Source organism: Lipotes vexillifer, unplaced genomic scaffold, assembly GCF_000442215.2.
Source record: "Lipotes vexillifer unplaced genomic scaffold, Lipotes_vexillifer_v1.1 scaffold496, whole genome shotgun sequence".
NCBI lineage: Eukaryota > Metazoa > Chordata > Mammalia > Artiodactyla > Lipotidae > Lipotes > Lipotes vexillifer.
The window spans coordinates 7,806,086-7,828,776 of NW_006786690.1; the positions used below are offsets into that span (position 1 = coordinate 7,806,086).

Genomic DNA, 22,691 nt, shown 5'->3' on the forward strand with positions numbered 1-22,691 from the left:
AGGTGGTGGCCGGGGCTCACATGTGTCCTTAGGAAGCCATTTTCCTTCCTTTCCCGTCTTCCAACCCGAGGCCATATGGGTCTGTCCCTGGGAGACTGACATGCATCAGGCCTCTTTTATTTGCTGGGGGACATCAGAACCAAGACAGAGCCCCTGCCCTCAAGGAACACGCAGCCTTTCGGGGAAGACAGACATGCTAATAATAAAATGAGATAATACACATAAAATGCTTGGCATGAAGCACAGATATATTAATTATAATTGTTTCTCTTATCATGACGATATTCTTGCAGGCCGTTGTTTGGGCTGTAAGAGAGGGAGAGGCAGGGGGAGGTTGCGTGTGTGTGGCCCTGGGCTTATTAGCATGTCACCTTTAGCTCACTGATTCCCAGAAGCCACTGTTGTTATTTCCATTGTTGGGATGGAGGAGCGCCCCGTAGGCAGGGAACATAGCTTGCGCCAGGCCCCCCAGCTCAGCAGTGATAGAGTGAGGATTCAAAACCAGTGCTATTAACCACTGTCCTGTGTGGCCTCCCTTTGGGCTCTGAGTTTATTGTCCAGACGTGTGTTAGGTGATGGGAGTGTAAAAACTGAGCTTGACCCGTGGTTTCTGCTCCCAAGGAGCTCTCAGCACCAAGCAATTACAGAGGCGGGTGCAGGGCATCCCAATAGGTCTCTATAGCCATGTTCAACTCCTGGGCTTTGAAGATTCTAAAGCAAGTGGTGCAAGGGTGGGCCTCGGGGCAGGATCCCCCTCTGAGGCTAGGTTTTCTAGGAATGGCTGCTCCATCTTTCCAGCTCTTTGAATCCCTTCAGAGGTCCTCAGGCTGCCCTCTGATGTCCCCCATTCTCTTGTGCCTTCCAGGAATTCACCATCCCCTAGCTCCATGGCCAGCAGCGACTCAGGAAGTACAGACGAGATCCAGGATGAGTTTGAGCGGGAGGCGGATGTGGAGCCCATGGTCAGCTGATGACTGAGGTCCCCCAGCCCGTGCCTGGTGGTCTTGGTGATGGGGCCTCTGCCCACCTCTCCCCACGGGGCCAGGAAGTGGGGCTCCAGCCCTCGCCACGCAAACTTCCTATGCCCTCCCTTCTCTGGAGGCCCCAAGGGACCGCTGCTTCCTTCCTTCCTTCCTTCCGCCCACCACCAACCAGTGCCCCTTCTCCATCCACCCACCCAAGGAATGGTGCTGTCAATTTCTATTGTTCTCCACATTACAGATACAGACTTCTGTCCGGACGATGCAGTGTTAACTGTGCCTTTTCCCTTAAGCTGAGCCACTTTGAGCTCCAAAGAATTATTCCTAGCAGGTGTTTTTATACAAAACTCTAAGGTGAGGGCCGGGGGGCCCCTGGAGTGGTACAATGCCGTTTTCTACCCTCCCACCTGCTCCTCTGATTGGCCATAAGCTCTGCCCTCCCTCCTCTGCTGGAGTTGGACTTGGGATGGCCCACCTCCCCCCAGGAAGGAGCTGTTGGCCTTTGCGGGCTTTCCAGGCCTGGGTGGGGGAATTCCTGAGGGTTTTTCACTTACTGAAAGAGAGAAAAGATGGAAGGAGGGAGGGAAGACAAATTTTTCTTTTCTTTCTGGATTGAGTGGCAAAGCAGAGGGACAAGGCACTGTGGGGGAAGGCGGAACCTCACTGTGTTTAAACTACTATGCAAAAAACAAAACAAAAAGCAGCTTGCCTTATACCACTGTGGAAGGTAGGCCCTCTCCTAGATCCCTGGTTTTCCCCTGGAGCTGGGAGGGAGGCAGAAGCTAGGGCGATCTCTCTCGCAACCTCTGGGGGTGAGCACTGACTTGGGAGGGAGTTTGGTCATGGTCGTTAGCGAGGCCTGGGCCCCATAAGGCCCTCGGCCACCTGACTGCTTGCTTTCTTGGGACCTCTGTGGGTTGGGGTTGGGGAGCGGGTCTTTTATTGCCCTGATGACTTGACGTTTTTCCCAGCCAACAGTAAGGGGTTATCGATCTGTAATTTCTCTGTGAGAAAGTCTGGAGGGGGCCAGGCCTGGTATCTACCCCCTCCACCTTGGAGCTGGGTCGGTACCATCCACCGCCATCTTGGTTCTCCACTGTGCCGCAGTGGCCCACTCTTTGGCCACTGGCAGGCATTGGGAAGGGAAGGGGAGGGAGCCAGCGGGGGCTGCTGGCAGAGAGGAGGTAGTGAGAGTAGGAGCTTGAGTGAGAGCCGTCCTTGTTCTGCTCATGGACATAAGCTCACCTTTTCCCATAATTCACTGATTGACCAGTTGGGGAGTTCAGCTGAGCCATATCTCCCCAGACTTGAGAGGGCCTGAGTCAAAGGGCACTGTGTGGCGGCCACCCCCAGATCTCAGCTTGGAGCCAGCAGAGCTAGCTTTGCTCGTTTTTTAAATTTCTTTTTGGACCCACTACTGTGGGTGTGATTGCGGATTTTTCTTTTTGTTGGCCCAGGAGCTCCCCCTGGAGGTCAGAGGAGCAAAATGTGCCCAAGGACCAGAGCTCCTTGCTACCCACTGCTTGTGTCTGCAGGCAGAGGGGGAAATCTGGCCTTGTGTAGATCAGGCCCCCTGTCTTTCCTCCCAGGGTACCAGTGATCTGTAAGGACCTCCTCTCTCTTCTGTTTCCCCCACCTGTTTTTCAGTCTTAAAATCATTGTACATAATATTCATATTATATAAATATATATATGGAGAGAGAGGAGATTGTTAGTGATTGTGTGTAATTTTATTTATCAGAACTTGGTGGCCTTTATTGTGAGTTTTTTCCTTTTTTGTTGTTGTTCTTGTGGAGGAACCTCCTGCTCTTTACCTGTGAAAGTCTGGCTGAAAGTCTTCCATTCCCAGAATCTTTTATTAGCCAAATAGTCCCTTGTTGGGTACGTGGAGGGACGAGGTTTCGGAGGAGAGATCACCCCTTCCCCTCCTCCTCACTGACACTTGTTCTCAAGGTTACAGGGTTCAAACATATCAGATTATTATTGTCATTATTGTTGTTGTTGTTTTAGTTTTAGTTTTAGTTTAACCAAAGGTTATCAGAGCCAGGTGGGCTTGGACCGCAGCTGCTGAAAAGATTTTCCGTTTCTGGGAGGCCGAGAAACTGGCCGCCTCTCAGGCCTCCTCTGCCCAGAGTGAGGGAGGCATTGAATTCCGTGGACAGGTAGGCAGAGTGGAGGCCTGCCCCGGGTTTTTCCTCAAGGTGGTGGGAGGGTGACAGACCTTTCTTTAGAGTTAAGACAGTTAGGCAACAATGTAAGTATTTGGGGGTAACTAAGGTTACCATGGTGATTGCTGTCCAATGGTATTATTTTTGCTTTCCCCGTTGGATACATAGGATATTTGTCTTTGGGGACTAGCGTACTCTGAATTTATCTGGGGAGTATGGAAATGGCAGGAGTCAGAGTCAGATGCTGGCCAGAAAGATCCATCTTGCTGGTTTTCAATAGCTGTTCTCGCTGGGGAGCAAGGACTTGGGGCTGGTGGATGGGGGGACAGCAAGAGTGTTAGTGACCTGCCTTCAGGGTGTGGTCCTGGTTTTGGCCTGGCTGCCTCCCTCCCCACCAAGTTCTTTTTTGAGTTAGTTGCCAGTGGGCCCCGCTTGTACCCTTGCCATGGGCCCACAGCTTGCCGAGAAAGACCCCAACGCTCGCTGGGGCAGCACCAGGTCCAGTTGGGATGAACTGGTCCATCCTTTGTAAAGATGTAAATATGTAATTTTGGTTTTCTATTTCTCAGCCCAGTGTCATATTGACATTGGTATTTTAGAATTGGTCTCAGATGGGCTCTCCTGTGCTGCCCTCTCTCACTCTCCTATTTTGGGGGGTTTTATAAAAAGAGAGGATTGGGGAGGGACAGGGAGAGTTGCTTCCTTTGCGCTCCCTGGTTGTGGAACACACATGCACACACACACTTCTCTGAGACTCTGAACAGGAAAAAAATGATTGGCAAGTAAACACATTTTGTTTTCTTGTGGCAGTATGTCTAGAGGTCTCTGACAGGCCTGTCCATCATGGATTTAGCTCTGTGGATGTAGCTCATATGACCTGTGGAGAATCAAACCACTTTGGCTTGGGATGGGGGAGAGGGTGTGGGGCAGGGGATCATATAAGGTGTAACTTAAGCTAAATGTAATCTATTTATAAAGCAAGAGACTCTCATCTATTTTTATGAAAGGAAAGTTTTTTTTAAAATCTAGGGTAGGCAGTTATGGTAGTCCAGCATTTTTCTGTGGACAAGATGCATGTTGCTGCTGGATTTAATATAATCAGTACCCCTCACCTGTCTCTGCATCATCAGCACCTACTCATCCACACCCACGAGCGGCTTCATTAGAGTGTAGGTCACCTCTCACATCATTTCCTTGTCCCTTGATCCCCCAGCTCTTTGGTCCTTGGAAGTCCAGGGGGCTGGGCATTTGTGGGAGTGGGTGGGCAGTGGGGAATTCAGAACGGAGGTGGGTGGTGGGAGGGAAAGGGGGCACTAAGTAGGGGACAAGCTCTGCTTCAGAAGATGGGCTCCGATTAGTTGCTCAAACTCTGGTCTGCCAAGATCCATTGCCAAGTCAGCTGTATTTGGAGAGAGCTGAGAAGCAGTAGGATGTGGGTGGCAATGGGCTGTTGGTTCACGGAGCCCACAGCTTCCTTGGGGCCTGGACCTCAGTGGGTCCAAGGTTGTCAGGCAGCTGGAGCAGAAGTGCAGATGCCATGAGATGCCTACATCCCAGCCCTGGCTGTGCCAACCCCAGGCTAAGGCCTGGGATGTAGTCCTTGCTGTGCTCTTCCAGGGACCGGGATGAGGAACCTAGGGTGCTGTGAGCTTCCTGGGTCCTCCACCTTGAGACACTAAACTCTGGTTCTAGAAGGGCACTCTCCTAGAGTGGGGAGTCTGGAAGCAGCTAGGTGGGTGTCGGTAAAGGCAGATTCTCTCTGGAAGGGAATTTTCCATGAGTGGAAGATTTCCAGGCTCGGGGTGGGCTGCATGTTAGTCTCAGGCTAGATCCCTCACCATTCCCTCTGCCAAGCCCTCAAAGAGGTGAGGCAAAGGCAACCCCACCCACAGACCCCTTCGTGGACATTTTAGCATCTACCTGATTTTTAGCCCCATCCAGGGAGACTTTCTATCCTGAAGTCCCATCCCACCCCACTGTCGCTGTTTGTCTGCCAGCTGGGTCTAGCGTCAAGGGGAAGGGGGGGTTTATATTCATTGAAAGACTACTGATCCTACCGGAAACCAACCTGTTTACTGTACTGTTGTAAATATCATGCCCTTTATATTCCTGTATATTGGCTTCTTTTAAATAAAGTGAAATGTCTTAGAATTGATGGTGCCTTTTTTTTTTTAAATTAAGGATTAAAAAAAATTAAGGATAAAGAGGTGATGGGGAGGGGCAAGGCGACGGCGGGCTACATAACCACTAAAATAATTAGCTGATTAGTGATCAAATAGGGAAATTTCACATCACCTTTTATATTTGCATCTCACAATAAAATCTTCGGAAGTAGTTAAAGCAGGAATTATTATACATATTTTACAGAAGGGGAAGAGAGCCAAAGAGATCCCAGACTGAATAACTGGCATAGCCTAGTTTGGAGTTGAGGTCCTGTTAATCACATAGACCCCATTTCATAAACCTCCTCACAGTGCCCTTGAAAGGCTACCTCCTAGGCTCTGGATTTGACACTGTCCAATATTCTAGTTTCTTTCTGTTAATGGCTGAATTCAGGGAGACACTGACCTGTGTGAACTGGGCCCATGACTAGGGTTTTCTTCAAGGATGAAGAAAAACAGCCACTGCCAATTCCAATTAACTTTTTACCATCTCTAAGACTTGTGCTTAATGTACAAATGGCTCCCCAAATCTGCAAGTTTCTCATCCTTGGAATAGGGAAGGCTGACTGTACTGTGCCATCTTATGTAAGAGACTTGAGCATCGTGGATTTGGTATCTGCGGGGGCTCCTGGAACCAAGGCCCCACCAAGACCGAGGGACGACTGTAGTTTCCTTTCCCACTCTCCACTCTGTTTAAATTCTCCAAAGCGCCTTAAAGAGTGTGCCCTCCTGGAGAAAGGAGTAGCATGAAATAATGAGGGCGTTCTAAGGTGGGTATTATTATCCCCACTTTACAGACTTGGAAACTGAAGCCCAGGAAAAATTACGTATTTCGCCCTTGTCATAGGGAGAAACCATGATCAGCAACTGAACTCTGACTCCTAAGCAAGTTCTCGGTACACACTGCTGGAGGAAATATAAACAGATGTATTAGAAGCGAGCGTTAGAAAAGCTATGACAGTACTTTAGGAATCGAATGGGTCCCTAAGATTCCATCCTCTGGATGATGGAATCATCATGCAGAACTTCCCCGAAAATTCAAATTTTGGTGCGGGGTGCAAAAATAAAGCACAGGAGCAACTGGTTCCGCGTCCATAGGCTTTGAAGGAAAGCCTGAGCATTGACTGGCTCCGGTTTTATCTCTTATTAATCGTAATCTGCAAAGAAGCAGGGTGATTTATCTAAGCGCTAGGCCTCAGGAAGCTGGGTGGCCCCCAGCTTCCTGATTTATCCCGCGCCAGGCCGGGAGGTGGAGGGCGGCTGAGTCCCAACCAGGAGGCTAGAGCCAGGGGCAGCAGGCTCATTCCAGGGGCTGCAGCCCCCGAGTTGAGGTAGGGGGCTGGCCGCTATGCAGCCCTGCACGGTAGAAAAGTCTGGCAGCCACTGGCCAAGGGTAGCGAGAACGGTAGGGCTGGGACTCCAGCTGTCCCTGACTGGCAGACCCTCTGTCCTTCCGCGCCGTCTCACACGTGCCCCATTCCCGCTCTCTTATTGGCTGCTTCAGCCCCTCTATCCCGGCCTAAGAAGACTGCTACATGACCGCCCCTCTGATTGGTCCAGGAGCTTCAATGTATCATTCTGATTGGTCGATGGAGCTCACTCCCTTTTGCCCTCGGCCCTCTTTGGAGGGCGACTGGGTCATACCATAAAGAGAGGAGGGGGAAGTGTGTACATTTCAAGGCTTCTCTTTTGGGCAATTTTGCCCTATGTCACATAACGTCATTTATAATGCCCTAAAAAGGGAATTATTTTATTAGCAGAAGGTAAATACAGAGGCGTTTCGGTTGAGCCTGGCTTGGAGGACGGATGGGGTGACATGTTCCCCCCGCCAGCCGAGGTGGTGCGCTCAGGGCGGGGCAGCGCAGTAGAGCCGCTCCGGGGGCGAACGGTCCAGCGAACAGCAGTGCCGAAAGCTCGAGATGCTGCTGCTGTCGCCGCCCGCGCTCCGCCGCGCCCTGCTGGCTCGCCCGTGGAGGGCTGCCGGGTGAGTGAGTACCGGGCCTGGGGAGGCCCCTTGCGGCGCCTGCTGCCCCGGGGTCCCGGGAGTCGCTGGGCGCTCCCTCGCCCCCGAGCCGGACTCCCTCCCTGCCAGACCCTCGCCGGGTTTCCTAGGGGCTCCCCTCCGCCGGGGGTCACTTCCTCTGATGCCGCCCGACCCCCACGCAGGCCTTCCTCCCATTGCTATACCCCCGTCTCGCAAAGTTCTTCCTTCAGCTAGGGGGACCCCCTTCCCGAATCCTGCTGCGGGGTGGGGGTGCCTCGGTGCCCTGATGGCTCCCACGCTTAGAAAGTAGCCGCTTAATCACTCGTCCGTCTTCTGATGCTGGATCTTCGAAATTTGCCCACCGCCGGAGTGCAGTGCCTTTCTCCCAGGGCACCTCTAGTTTTAGCACAACTCGCTTCTCACCTCCCCACCCTCGGTCTCACATTCAGGACCCTCCCTGGGTCTTCCCTATCTTCTGTCTACCGGCATTTCTATTTCTCTCTTTTCGCCTCCCCCTTTTTAAAAGTTGTGTTGGGCACAGAAAAGGACTCTTTTCTTCTGATAGGTGGAATAATAATACTTATGGAGTGCGTAGAACGTGCCAAACCTGTGCTACGTCCTTGGGGTATGTGCCTTATTGTGATGATTAATGAATAAGTTGCTACATGTAAAGTGCATTGAACAGTGCCTGGCACATAGTGCCCAGTTACTATTAATCATGACCATCATTATTACTCTTATTTAAACTTCTCCTGGGGGCAGCTGTTATTCCAAATTACAGATGAAGAAACCAAGGTGCAGTTTCAGAGCGGAGCTGCCCTGCAAACCCAGATTTGCAAACCCCTGCACTGTGGAGTTGGGTTCCTGGACCCTTGCCCACTCAGCGACAAATGTTCTCAGAGCCCCTTTCTGCCTCTGGGCTTGGTGGAGAAGGTAGGTAGCACACAGATCCTGCCCCAGAGGGACTCACAGTCTGGTGAGGCTGCAGCCCTATGGACCCGTGTTTCTGTCCATCTCCCTTTCAGAGCTGGGCAGCCCCTGCCCCCAGTGTTTGCCTGACCTCTAGGACTCACCAGTTACGTCTCGCCTGCTGAGCTATGCCCTTTCTGAGTTAATCAGTGTCCTAAGGGATGGTGCAGGGGTGCCCTGGGCACAGATGAGTCCCAGCGCCGCTGTGTATTCTCTGTGGGGGAGTGGGACAGGGAAGAGGACATGGACAGGAAGGGCTCTTTTTCCAAACTGAGGACGGGGGCCATGCTCACTATACCCTCAGCGTGGTCCCATTTGCAGGCCTCTCCCTGCACTCTGAGACCATCCCTCTCAGACCCTAGATGGAAGCCACATAGATTTACCTGTTTACTGAGTACCTACCATGTGCACGTGCTTTGTTTGCTAAACTCTGTGTGTGTGTGGGGGTACCCAGGGGATTTACACGTGGATGGGAGCCTTCCACGAGTTTTCAGTGTAATGGGGAAGAAAGCCTTAAACATTAAAAAAACAAAAGCAAAAACAAAAACCCCTCTAATATCTGGTAGAAAGAAATCCCTGTTCTGAAAAAAAAAAAAAGCTCATAACAGCAATAGTTATCAAGCAATCAAGTACCATAGGCCTGATTGTGCAGATAAGCCCTGTATTATTACCATTTTACAGATGGGAAACATATCTGCCTCTTAAGACAAATGTGAGACTAAAATCGCAGTCAGTCTGACTCCAGACTCACGCTCTTAATTACAAAGCGTCCTGAGTGGAGAAAAAGCATTTTGCAATCAGAGAAAGCGTTTTGCAACCAGACCTGACAGTTCATGTTACTTCTTCAGATACAGCAGCTGGCCGGCTGCCCCAAACCGGGTTTCCAACCTCGGCAGTATTAACATTTGAGTCTGATAATCCTTTGCTGTGGGAGCTGTCCTATGCATTGCAGGATGTTTAGCAGCATCCCTGGCCTCCACCCACCAGATGCCAGAGCATCCCCCAGTCATGACAACAAAATAATGTCTCCAGACATTGCCAAATGTCACCTGGGGGGCAAAATCACTCCTAGTTGAGAGCCATGGTTCTAGAAGAACAGTTTTGGTGTTTGGTCACTTGTTCATTTAGTCGACAGATATTTAGAACACTCCTGTGGCATGCCGTGTCTGCATTTATGGAGAAACAGTTTTAGGACGTTTTTAGTGATATCTCTCAGTGTCTTGTACATGAAGCTGAGAAAAACCATCTCTTGGGGAACTGGGATGGGTGATGTTCTGTAGTGTTTCCCTTTCTGCCTGGAGTGCCAGGAATCTCAACCAATTTTTAAACATACTCTTGATTGAACATTTTCTTTTTATTTAATTAGTAGGTGTCCATTGTACAAAGTACAGGTAAAGCAAAAAAGGGTTACACCACACAGAGGTAACCACTGCTGTCACTTTGATTACTAGCCTTTTAATATTCCAGGAATATATATGCTTTAGAAAAACAATATAAAAATGGGCTCCCCTGCAAATCCATTTTTGTAGCTTGCTTTTTCACTTGAGACTTATCTACCTTATTATATGTCCCCAGGGCCTAGAACTGTGACTGCCACCTGGTAAGCCCTTGGCAAACGTGGTGAATGAAAGAACGATCACGTGATTCCTTACTTGTCAACAGAGATTTATCACAACCAGTCTGGGAGACAATCATGACAAACACCTGGCCTTTACGGATGGCCCAGGGATGGTCACTACGGGCTACCATTTACCTTTTACGTGGGTGATGTTACTTAGCTCCTCAGCAACCTATGATGTGGGTGTCACTATCCCCACTTCACGGATTAAACAGCTGAGGCCTATGGAAGTTAAGGAAAACTTGTCCAAGGCCTTAAGCTGGTAAACACTAGACCTCCCAATTGATTGCCTTTTGTCTCCTTTGGCCCTGACCCGCCTGCCCTTTTCTCTATTTTATTAACTTTGTCATGGATGTCCTCTGCAAATTCTCTTTGGAAAGAGCCAAGATGCACATTTATATATAAATTTAATAAATAAAAGAACTAACCCGGGGGGCTTCCCTGGTGGCGCACTGGTTGAGAGTCTGCCTGCCGATGCAGGGGACACAGGTTCGTGTCCCTGTCCGGGAAGATCCCACATGCCGCGGAGCGGCTGGGCCCGTGAGCCATGGCCATTGGGCCTGCGCGTCCGGAGCCTGTGCTCCGCAATGGGAGAGGCCACAACAGTGAAAAAAAAGAACTAACCCGGGCTCATAGGAAGCTTACAATAAATGTTAATTTTTGTCCCTTACATACTCTTGTATCAGACCTCGCTGGGTGCCGGGGTCCAGAGGTGACTCCAGTTCAGCACCCCCCACACCCCCCAGTGTCAGGGGGCTTGCGGGCTGGAATTCCCCTGCAGAAATCCTGGTAACTTTGGACCCCTCTCAGCCCACCAGCCTGTCTAATTTTCCCCATTTCAAAACCCCCCAGTGCTTGTCCCAGCCTGCCTGCCCCTGGGATGGGCAGAGGCTGTGCTGGGCGGGGGCCTGGTACCTCCCACCATTCCCTGGACATACTCTGCCCTTTCACTCCTCCAAGCGGTGGCCAGGGCGGTGCCTCTTGCCTGGAATGTCCTCCCCTGGTGAACGCATGCTCACCCAGCACTTTGTGGCCTTGCCAAGGCAGCTCTCCTTTGGCCCTTCAGTGCCCTGTCTGTAAAATGGGAATAATCCTATTAACAGGCATGTAGCACAAGGGTTAGAGATGACGTGACAAGTGGCTCAGTGGGGGCCTGGGACTCAGTGTGTGCTCTGTGAATAAATTGAGTAAAAGAATAAGTAGAGCCTACGATGATCATAATACTTGCTTCTAAAGGTGTCAAAATCCCCACTCAGGCAGCAGTCGGCACCAGCACACGGACCCTGGGGAACTTGGCTCCCGGTGCCCAGCACCTGGTTTGGCACACAGCAGGTGCTGAACAGTTGCTCTTGGAATGGCCCACAGGTCAGCCCGGGGTGGATCCTGGCTCTACCTCTTAGCAGCTGTGTGGCCCTGGGCAGGTTGCTCGACCTCTCTGTGCTGCCTCTTGTTCCCACGTGGAAAAGAAAGATAATAGTGGAATTGTCTTGGAGAATAAACGAATTCATATGCGGAAACCACTTTGAAGAGTGGCCAGCACATAGAAAACGTAATGTGTTGCATCAAGCATTATTTTGATCCCCTCCCCCACTAGCGGGCATTGTTATGCAGTGAAAGCCCTGAGCTTCCCTCTCCACCTCAGCACGGCCTCTTTGCTCCGGTGGGAAGAGAGGAGGTGCCAGCTGGGCGGTTAGGAGGATGAACCTGTCCCATCAGCTGGCCAAAGGTGTCTGAGATGCTCCCCATGCTTCTGCCAAAGCGTGTCTCCTAAGTGAGGGAACCTGGCTTCAGATCCTGCACCGTCACTCCACCAGCTGTGACCATGAGCCCTTAATGTCTGAACCTCAGCTTCCTCCCTGTACAATAGAGGTAATAAGAGTTTGCAGGGTAATATATTTGTAGGGTGGATTCAATGAGGTCATCACTTAGCACTATGCCAGGCATGCTGTAAATGCTTCAGAAAAGTTCTCTGAAGTTTTCCAGGGCAGCTCATCCCGGGCTTCAGGCCCCCGCTCCTGGCCCTGCCCTGGGCTCCTGGCCCTGCCCTGGGCTCCTGGCCCTGCCCTGGGCTCCGTACTTTCTCTCAGCTCTCCTCTATCACTGGTCCCTTATCTCAGTGATAAGGAGGATTGGTCTTATCAGGTCCCAGATAACAGTCTGGAAGCTGAACGAAGCAAAGGCAATTTCCTTTCTAGTCCTCTCCTTGGCCTTGGCTGCCCTGACCCCAGCCGCTGGGGACCTGCATCCAGCAAAAGAACACTGGCCTGGGAGTCCTGTCCGTCCCGGGGGCCTGGTGTCCACTTGTGTGTTAATTGTTTTAAAGGTATTTCTCATACGCTTACTGTGGTCTGGGCAGTGTGGGAGTGCAGACAATCAGAGCTCTGTAATGAGGGTTGTCACCGGTGAGATGATCTGATAGGGGTCCCATCCAGGCAGGGCGAGGCTGGTATCCCCTGCAGAGGGAGATGGGGGTGGGGTGGAGTGGGGAGACCAGGGTGGCAGGATTGCAGCAGATGAGGTGGGAGGGGGTGGGGGTGATGGGAAATGAGTCTGGAGGCCTCAGTAAGGATTCTCTTCTTTTTTTGGCTGCGCCACGTGACATGCGGGATCTTAGTTCCCGGACCAGGGATTGAACCTGTGCCCCCTGCAGTGGAAGTGCGGGGTCCTAACCACGGGACCGCCAGGGAAGTCCCAGGATTCTGATTCTTTATTGTAGAAGAAAATGGGGAGCCACTAAGTTACGAGCCGAGCGAGCACTTACCCTCCGTCTCTCTGTGTTGATCATGTTTTCATGTTAAGACTATGAAAACCAGTAGCTGCTACCTTTTGAGCTTCTGCCCTGGGTGGGACGCAGGACTAAGTTTATTCCAGCAGTTTTGAGAGGAGCTTGGAGTCAGTGGAGCAGAATGACTGTTGTAGCTGTCCAGGCAAAAGCTGATGGTGCCTTGGACCAGGGTGGAGGCCAAGGGGTGGCCTGGGAGCTCAGCCCCTGGCAGCTCAGCCCCTCACAGCAGCCCCCTCAGTTTTCCCCTTTGTAAATTTTGGAGCTTGCAGGCTCTAAATTTCACCCATTGCAGGCTGTGTTTTGGTGTTGCAGCCTTTTTAGCTCAGATCCTGGTACCTGCCGAGGGTGGGGAGGGGCAGCTGGGGTCTCAGGCCCAGGCCGTAAAGTCCCCAGGTGAGCAGAAGGGGCACCCCGGGTTGTTAGGGGAAACTGAGTCAAATTCAGACTCTGCCTTATGCTTCTTTCCTGAAGCGGGAGGGCTGAGAGCTGCCCTAAGAAGGTTGGGTTGGATTCACCTCTGTGTCCCAGAGCCAGGCACCTGCCAGGTGTGATGAACACATGGTTTGGGTGAGCCTTTTGACCTCATCTGAGCTATCTCTGCATCCTTGCCATGAGGGATAGATATGTGCTGACTGACTGACTGAATGAATGAATGGGAATACAGTCCTGCCTAGAAGGGCCTCGCAGATCCTTGTAGAGGCCCTAAGTCCTGTGAGTGGTTCACACTGCCTTTCCCTGAGCCAGTGGAAGGGGGCTCATGTTATCCCAAAGGGCACATGAGCCAAAAAAAAAAAAAAAAAAAAGAAGGTTTGTCAGGCATCCTTGGATTATTTTTGGCTCTAGTTGACTCAGGCTGACCTTTGAACTAGTCTCTTGTTCCGTAAGCTACGTTCGGACTGATGGACAGTGGGGCCAGGGCCTGGAGACTTTCCAGGCAGAGAGAAAGCCACGGGGGCATGTGATCCTGAGGTCACAGTGGACCTCTGCCCTGGGGCAGGTCGGGGGGAGACCTGTAGGATTTCTGTTTCTGATGTTGCTTGGGAGGGAACAGGGAGAGCAGGGCTGGTAGCTGCTACCTTTTGAACTTCTGCCCTGGTGGGACATGGGGCTACGTTTATTCCAGCAGTGTTTGCTGAGCCCCCAGGCCAGCCCCTGATCCTCGGGGATGTCCGGGAACCAGTTTGCCTTTGAAAGCCTGGCCTGGTGGAGTAAACGTTCTGGAAGACCTTTACAGTTTCTTAGGAAAACCTAAGAGCAGGAAGGGTGAGGAGAGGCAAGGCTTGTCATCCTTACAATGACCCTGTGCAGAACATGGTGTCACCATTCTTCAGGTGAGGAAACAGAGGCCTGCGGAGTTTGTAATAATGTGCTGAGGTCTCGAGCAGGTGTGGGGGTCCGTCCAGGCTGCTTCCAGAGCCTTTGCTTTTCACACCCACCAGGACTTGGGGTCAAGAGAGGGCTTGGGTGGCCCCGCTTCTGGCTCCCAGCCCAGCACGAAGCGGCTCTCTCCTGGCTTGAAGAGGACCAGGTGATATCTGATTCACTGCTTTGTGGTGGTGCGCTGCTACTGAGGCCCAGAGAGGCATCTGGAACCTTCCAGGTGGTGGGGGGTGGAGGAGTAGACGCCACCCTCCCCTTTCCTGCCGGGCTGTTGAGACCTGTGGCCGCTGACATCTTCTGGCCTACCGCAGTAGGTGGAAGGGGGCCGTGTGGATTTTCAGTTTTGGGGCACACGCGTAGCTTTGCATTATTATTTCTTCAGATCTCCAGAATGACCCCAGGAGGCGGGTGTCTCCGTGTTATACCAAGGAGTCCGGCTGAAGGTCACACAGCTCCGCAGAGGGCGAAGGAGCCTCACATTTCTTCCTCTGTTTGGGAAAGGGTGGGGCCTGAGGCTTGCTGGCTTCCTTGGGTGTGGCGGGTAGGGCTGGGGTGGGCCTGGAGGGAGGGGCGGGAGAAAGCCCCAGGGCTCACTTTGCCCTCCTGCTCCCTTCCCTGTCTGTCCCCTCCCCTTCTGCTGCACAGGCCCCTTTCTGCCCTTCCTGACTCATGCTCCCTGCTCTGGGCCTTTCCCCTTGCTTGTCCCTCTGTCTAGAGCGCTCTTTCCAGCTCTTCTCACACCTTCTAAAGGTCTCTGGCAGAGGTCATCTCCTCCGAGAGGCCCTCCCTGACCACCCCCGCTGAAGCAGCCCTGCCCTTCCCGTTCCTCATTTTCCTGTCCCCTTTGTCACCGCTGTGTTCCTTTCTTACCCGCGTCCCCCACTTGAGGTCAGCTGCATGCAACCACAGGCCTTGCTGTCTTGGTCACCGCTGTGTCTCCAGAGACGGAGCAGGTGCCCAGTAACCTTGTAGAATCAATGAAGGACCCGCCCTCATGGTCCTTGGTTTTGTGTCCTTCCTCCCGGCCTCTCAGGCTGGGTCTTTGAGCCCCCAGACACAGTCTCAGTGAGAAAGAAAAAAAAGTGCCCAGTACTCGTAGTCGTTCTGTTTGGATCTCTTGGGCATAAACAACCTCGCAGAGACCCAGCCTCAGACAAGGTCACCGGAGGCCATGATGAAGTGGACAGAACAGGCCCTCTTTATAGTTTTGTCTAAGCACAGAGGTCCCCATGCCACTCCCAAAGTACCAGGCATGCCCCCCGCTCACCAAGTGAGGAATTGCTACTCTCTCACCCCACCATAGAAGTGCCGAGCTTCCTGATCCAGAGGCAGCCCCAGCTTCCTTAGCCCTCCCCAAATTACCCAAATCCTATGGCAGGTTCTTTCCAACACCTTCATCTCTGGAGGTCCTGTGGTCCCCCAGGTGTGTGTCCTCCCTACCTCGGCGACCAGTTATCCGACTCGTCCACCCACGGGTGCTGCCTGTGGGGTGTTGACACCAGGGGGGGATAGATCTGGGTTTTTCTGGATTCAAATCCAGGTTTCTCTTGATCTTGATCTAGTCTTTTTACTCATAGGATCAAAATTACCTTATTTCTATCACGGTGCCACTGGCGAGGCCCTTCGGATGCCACGGTGGTGTTATCAAATCTGATGTGCCCCCCCGTGCCCTAGGTGGGCTTTGTCCTCACTATTGTCCTCATTTACAGATGGGGAAACTGAGGCCTGGAGGGGCAGTCCCACCACTGGGGTTCCTCCAGCTCTGGAATGACTGACTCTTTTTTTGTTTTGTTTTGTTTTTGAAAAATTTTAAGGCTGTATTTACAACTCTTTTCATTTAAGTATATGTTATTTTGTTGATATACCGTTTTCACCAGTATTAAGACAATAGAATACTGTGTGGCTTATTTGGGATCACTTGTGAACAATAATTCTTCGTTAACAAAAAACATTTTTAATAGAAGTATTGCTGACCTACAGTGTTGTGTTAGTTTCTGCTGTACAGCAGAGTGACTCAGTTATACATGTATGTACTTTCTTTTTTTAAATATGCTTTTCCACTGTGGTTTATCACAGGATATTGAATATAGTTCCCTGTGCTTGTTGTTTATCCGTATATCCATACGGTAGCTCACATCTAATCCCAACCTCCCACTACATCCCTCCCTCAACCCCCTCCCCCCTTGGCAACCACAAGTCTGTTCTCTACGTCCGTGGGTGGAGTGACTGACTCTTACCCACCTGTCCTCCCACCCTGGGACCCCCAGATACATTAGGGGTGGAGGCCGCTGGTGGGCACTAATCAGTGAGGTCATACAGGTTAAGATTGAATGGCGTCTGCAGCACAAGGAGTTCTTGGAGCTCAGTACCCAGGAATCAGAGCCCATACCCCAACAGCAGCTCTCCCTGAGTCTGTGAAGCGAGCTCGGAGTTACTCCTCCAAGTTCACGGCCCACCTCTTGGCCCTTCTTGCCCACCCGGAGCCCAGCTCTTTGTGCCAAGGGAGTCTCAGCTGTTTCACATTCTGATGAGACTGAGCTCTGGAATGCTCTGACTTTCCTGCTTAGAGAAAGAAGTAACTCGGGTCTGTTTGGAAGAAAGTCTGCATTGTGGGGAAATAAAGGGAGAATAAGACTTCTCTATGTGCAAAACACTAAGCCATGGTTTTGCACCTATGAATTTAAACTTCAGGCAACCAGGGACTTCTCTGGTGGTCCAGTGGTTAGGACTCTGCGCTTCCATTGCAGGGGGCACAGGTTCAACCCCTGGTCGCAGAACTAAGATCCCATGTGATGTGCAGTGCGGCCAGGAAACAAAACAAAACAAAAGAAAACAAAAAAACTTCAGGCAACCATGTGAGTTTCTATGATTATTCTCACTTGATAGGTGGAGAAATAGGCTGAGAGGAGGCAGGTCACATGCCCGAGGACACAAAGTGATAGGGTCTGGACTTGAACTTGGGTTTTGGATCCCAAGGCTGGTTCTCGTCCCCCAGTTCTATAGTTGCTCCGGATTTCAAGATGCTGGGCCAACCTAGGACCCCCTGTCGGAGACAGAAGGGCTGGGGCTGGTGGTGGCCACTGCTGACCTGTCCACCTCTGTTCCCCACCCTCGCTCCCCAGGCTGTGTTGGAAGCACGTCTCCTCCCTGAAGGTGGCCAATGAGCCCGTCTTGGCATTCACGCAGGGCAGCCCTGAGCGAGATGCACTGCAGAAGGTAATGGGAGGGTGGGGGGCACCCAGTGGTGCAGGGCCTGGGCCAGAGACGCCTTCAGCAGCCCCCATGATACCTCTCCATGCCGACAGCCACCCATGCTCTCCTGCCTCTGCTCCCAGCCCCGGGAGGAAACTGGGAATCTGGGGAGAGCTGTGCATCTGGAGGGGGGGTGGGGGACCTGGGAGCAGCAGGGTGGCAACCTGGGGTGCCAGGTCAGGGGTCATAAGTCCACAGATATTTTATGCTTAAACACATTTTCCTGGGAATTCCCTGGCAGTCCAGTGGTTAGGACTCTGCACCTTCATTGCCGAGGGCGCGTGTTCAGTCCCTGGTCAGGGAACTAAGATCCCACAAGCCGCAAGGCCGCAAGGTGTGGCCAAAAAAAAAAAAAAAAAAAAAAATTCCCCCTTTAGGACAAGGCAGATGTGACGTGAAGCCTGCTGCAGGGGTTGGGAAGGGGGTGGGAAGGTGGGTCACAGGATCATCAGGGATAAACATGTCAAGGAAGGTTGGACCAAAAAAAAAAAAAAAAAAAGAATTCTCCCATTAATTGCCAGTGTTCTAAAATTGTGAGATTTCACATAAATTTCAGACACAGGTTTTTAAATCTTTTCTCTAATGGGAAGACCTGGCAACACTGGCCTTACCTTCCTGCAGGACAGGAAGTGACAGTGCGGCAGCTGAGTCTTCCCCCGCCCCTGGGGAGCAATCACTGCATCTCTGACCACGGACCCCGCCCAGCCCCCTCCTCATTTCTATTCCTTCCTGGGCATCCGCGTTGGCAGACTCCGCATCGGTGTTTTAGGCGGGAAGTAGAGGGGAAGGAAGTGCTCATCTGACCTCTCCTCTCCCCAGGCCTTGAAGGAGCTGAAGGGCCGGACGGAAGCCATCCCGTGTGTGGTGGGGGACGAGGAGGTGTGGACTTCGGACGTGCGGTACCAGGTGTCTGTAAGTCCAGTAGGCGGGCAGGGCTCAGCCTCTCCCCTGAATCTGGGGTCTGTCTTTTGGGCAGCACATACGCATGCAACATGGGGTCTCTGCCTCCAAAAGGACTTAGAGTCCCTGCAAGATTGTGAATTCAGTGCACCTGTATAAAACTTCCAAAGGCAGTCTTAGGGGACTCTCGTAAAAGGTGCCAACATCGCGCCTGCCAAGAAGTTAAAAACAGCAGCTGCCCCCAGCTTTGCCATCGCTTTGGAAAAGTTGACCCACTCACCAGCCTAGGGAGTAGGAAGCAAGGATAGAATGTCAGAATCAAAGAGAATCCTTCCGTTAACAGATACACACTACTATATATTACAGTAGATAAGCAGCAAGGATTCACTGTCTAACACAGGGAACAATATTCGATACCTTGTAATAGCCTGTAATGGAAAATAACCTGAAAAAAAAAATGTATAACTGAATCACTTTGCTGTACACCTGAAACTAACACAATATTGTAAATCAACTATACTTAAAAAAAAAAAAAAAAGATAATCCTTCCAAAGAAAGACAGTCACCAAAGTCCTGGTCTGTATTTGGGAACCAGTGGTCTAGCTGACAATGAGCTCAGCAGAGGTAAGCACCCAGGGCGTGGCCAGGTGTCACCTCCTCCTAGAAGCCCTCCTGTTGGAGTCCAGACTCCATCCACAGACACATCTGTTGAGACCCTGTCCCCTCTGCACAAGCTCCTCCCTCAGTCCCTGCCACCCACCTTGGAGGCTGGAAGAGCAGGAGGTTAGCTGCCCATTTTGCGGATCAGGGGAGAAGCTCAGAGACAATCAATGACCCTCCTGGGGTGGCACAGTTAGCTACGGAACAGGGATGATGGATGCAGTTTCCCCAGAACCATATCCCCTTGATTTTGATTCAAATGAATTCATTCACACCCCGACTATTTCTAAAGGGGATTTCAAAGCAGAGTGTTAATTAGCATATGGCAGCAAGATATTATTCTTGCTGTGACCTGCTGGTCACAAAATCCTGAGGCCCTAGGCACTTGCTGGAGATGGCCACAGACTTGCCTTTAGGCCTCCTGGTCTACAGCAGAGAGGAGAACACATCACTTGCCCTAGTCAGAGTGTTCCTGAAATAAATCCCCCACTGTGTGGTAGGAGAAGCACGGCCATTTCTGACACTGGGCCCAGAGAGAAATTTCTCCTGAAAGTGTCAGAAGGACACAGTGACGTGACAAATCCCCGCAAGAGTCACACATCTCATGCACGGATGTTTCGTGGGGCTGCTTCTCACACACTGTCGTGTGGGCTGAGGATGTCATCAAAGCCCAGTGCCTGAGGATGCCCAGAGGTCGCCCTGCAGGCCCCATGTCCACTGCATCCAGAGCTCAGGCTGCAAATCGATAGCTGGTAGCTTTGTTTCCAAAAGCTAAACATGGGGCGATTTCATGTACAAATTCAAATGTCTGGCTTCTCTTGAGAGAAGGAAGATGTGGCCACACAAGTAGCCTTCCTGTGAGCCCCCGTGTGGGGTGACCCTCTAGCGGGTCCAGTCCCCAGCCCAGCCCTCTCCACTCATCCCTCTTGTCTCTCTGGCCCTGGCAGGCCTCTCAGAGCCCCGGCCAGAGCAGTAGCTGGTCTGCGTGTCCCTGCTGCATTCTCCTTAAGTCTTTCTCTCCGTGGGGATTTTGCTGGATAATGAGACAGTGATAAGACAGCCTGCCTTTCCTAGCAAGTCCCTGGGAGGCATCTAGTCTGGCTTGACAGTTAAGAAATGGCACCCACACCGGTGCCAGTCTGTTCAAGAGTGAGAGTGACATTCTTTGGTGACAGTTGGGGATCTTGACCTGGACTCACAGCTGAATGGAAGTCTGCGGTGCTTCCGTACAGGGTGGCCTGAGGGTGAACCCCTGGGTCTGCTCCAACCCCAGGCAGAGGCACCACCCCATCCCTTTTTATCCCTTGTTATGGCCATGACAATTTTAGCCCAGAAAGGCTTAAAGCAAATATGCACCTTGGCTATGAACAAAAGGGAAGTAAGTGTATGTGTGTCTTTGTGTGTGTACACACACACATATATATATATATATATATATTTTTTTTTTTAAATCTATTTTATTTATTTATTTTTGGCTGTGTTGGGTCGTTGTTGCTGCACACGGGCTTCCTCTAGTTGCAAGGAGTGGGGGCTACTCTTCTTTGCGGTGCAGTCTTCTCACTGCGGTGGCTTCTCTTGTTGCGGAGCATGGGCTCTAGGCACGTGGGCTTCAGTAGGTGCGACACGCGGGCTCAGTAGTTGTGTCTCACGGGCTCTAGAGCGCAGGCTCAGTAGTTGTGGCTCACAGGCTTAGTTGCTCCGCGGCATGTGGGATCTTCCCAGACCAGGGTTCGAACCCGTGTCCCCTGCATTGGCAGGCGGATTCTCAGCCACTGGGCCACCAGAGAAGCCCTATATATACGTTTTGATGTTATGGATACATATGGAGTTTCCAGCTTTGTGCAAATGTAACCAGTTGCAAAATAAATGCCACAGTATGTAAACAAAGTGGTTTACTCTATGGCATTATTAGCTAGAAACTTGTTTAAAGTTGGAAAACAGTTTCCAAAAGGCTGACTTTATCTCTTTCTGGGAGGGGTACTTGTAAATCATGATAATAAAACCCACCCATCCATCCATTCATCCATCCAAGCCTCCTCGGCCCCAGACCTAGGGCTGGGTGCTGGGACACAGCGGTGACCGGTGACCGGTGACCGTGGCACATGGCTCTGCCCTCACGGTGCTGACCTAGGGGAGAGTGAGATTGGTGTACATGTCAGCAAAGAAACAAACAGAATTCCAGATGGTGAGAGGGGCTATGGAAGGCACAGGTGATGGGCTGGAGATGCGAGGCCACATAAGGCGAGGTGGTCCACAGGCCTCTCTGAGGAGGTGACATCTGAGTTGAACCCCAGGGATGAAGATGGGCTGGGGACTCATCGCCAGCAGAGGGGTAGGCGGGTGCAGAGTCGGGACGGGGCTGGGTGAGCTTCAGAACAGAGAGGAAGCCATTGGGGCCAGAGGATGCGGGTGTGGTTCTTTTATTTATTTATTTATGTGTTTGTTTATTTTTGGCTGCGTTGGGTCTTCGTTGCTGCACGATGACAATGACGCATGCGGGCTTTCTCTGGTTGCAGTGAGCGGGGACTACTCTTGGTTGCAGTGCATGGGCTTCTCACTGTGGTGGCTTCTCTTGTTGCAGAGCACGGGCTCTAGGCTCGCGGGCTTCAGTAGTTGCAGCACGCAGGCTCAGTAGTTGTGGCGCACGGGCTTAGTTGCTCCGCGGCATGTGGGATCTTCCCAGACCAGGGCCCGAACCCATGTCCCCGGCATTGGCAGGCGGACTCTCAACCACTGTGCCACCAGGGAAGTCCCACGAGTGGTTCTTGTTGGCTGTGGTTAAGAGCCTCTTCCAAGAGCCCAGGGAGCCATTGGAGGGGGTTAAGGAGGGTGAGACTTTCCGAAAAAGCCCATTGCTCGCTGGAATGCTTTCTGATTTCAGGATAGAGGAGAGATTAGGAGTGTGGGCTTGGCAGAAGAAGTGAGTCCGGACATAGATGTTTGGAGGGCCTGGTTCCCGTGGGCAGCCAGGGAGCTGGGATGGGAAGGTGGGTGGAGGGCCACGATGAGGAGTCCACAGCAGCTGGGAGGCCTGGGAGGCCGGGGAAGGCGTCGTGTGCGAAGCCGGGGGAAAAGCCTTGGCACTGAGGATTCCCTGCGAAGTAGGGAGGCGCAGTGGGCGTCTGGGGGGGGCCGCGTCTGCTCAAATTGATGAGCTCCTTGCCTGCCCCCATGCGGTGAGCCAGGGCAGCCTTTGAAATGGTGTGGTGCTGCTACCCGAGGGATGCTGGGTCCGGGGATGGGCACCTGACCCCAGCTGGGCCAGTCGGAATTACCTGCCCTGGAAACTTGGAACCAGCAACAAGCATCTTTCTTTGCGGGGCTGGGAGCTGTGGGGAGGGCATTGAACACCTCCCCACAGAGGATGAGAGAAACTAAGGAAGCGGGTCTGTTGAGAGATGCAGGACACCAGCTCTCAGAGGAGCAGAGGCAAAGGAGAAGGAGCCTCAGGGTTTTCAGGCTGGGCCTCTCGAAACTTCCTAAGACCCAGCTGCATCCCACCCTAGTCCCATGAGGAGGCCACTTTCTGCCCACTTGCTGGTTATGTATCTTTGAGCTGCTTGACCTCTCTGTGCCTCAGCTTTCTCATATGTAAAATGGGGTAACAATCACGCCATGGAGGGATGTCGTCAGGGTTCAACGGATTTATCCGTGTCAAACACTTGGTGCCTCTGCACGCGGGAAACTGACTAATGTTCGCTTTGACAGTAACTATCAGTGTTCCTTAACCAGGGGCCTGCAGCTAGTTCATGTAAAAAAGAGCTAGTTAAGGGCTTCCCTGGTGGCTCAGTGGTTGAGAGTCCGCCTGCCGATGCAGGGGACACGGGTTCGTG

General features: G+C 52.0%; 2 protein-coding genes across 2 annotated transcripts in view; both read left to right on the forward strand.

Moving 5' to 3' along the window:
- Positions 1-2,044, forward strand: part of IFFO2 (intermediate filament family orphan 2) — a 46,902-nt gene extending 44,858 nt beyond the window's left edge. Inside the window, exon 9 of the mRNA XM_007459252.1 lies at positions 866-2,044. Coding sequence (XP_007459314.1) covers positions 866-971 — 106 coding nt within the window. The 3' untranslated portion in view covers positions 972-2,044. The remainder of the gene's footprint in view (positions 1-865) is intronic.
- A 5,185-nt stretch (positions 2,045-7,229) lies between these two features.
- Positions 7,230-22,691, forward strand: part of ALDH4A1 (aldehyde dehydrogenase 4 family member A1) — a 32,554-nt gene continuing 17,092 nt past the window's right edge. The window contains exons 1-3 of the mRNA XM_007459318.1: positions 7,230-7,294; positions 17,169-17,262; positions 18,118-18,210. Of these exons, the coding sequence (XP_007459380.1) occupies positions 7,230-7,294; positions 17,169-17,262; positions 18,118-18,210 (252 nt within the window). The remainder of the gene's footprint in view (positions 7,295-17,168; positions 17,263-18,117; positions 18,211-22,691) is intronic.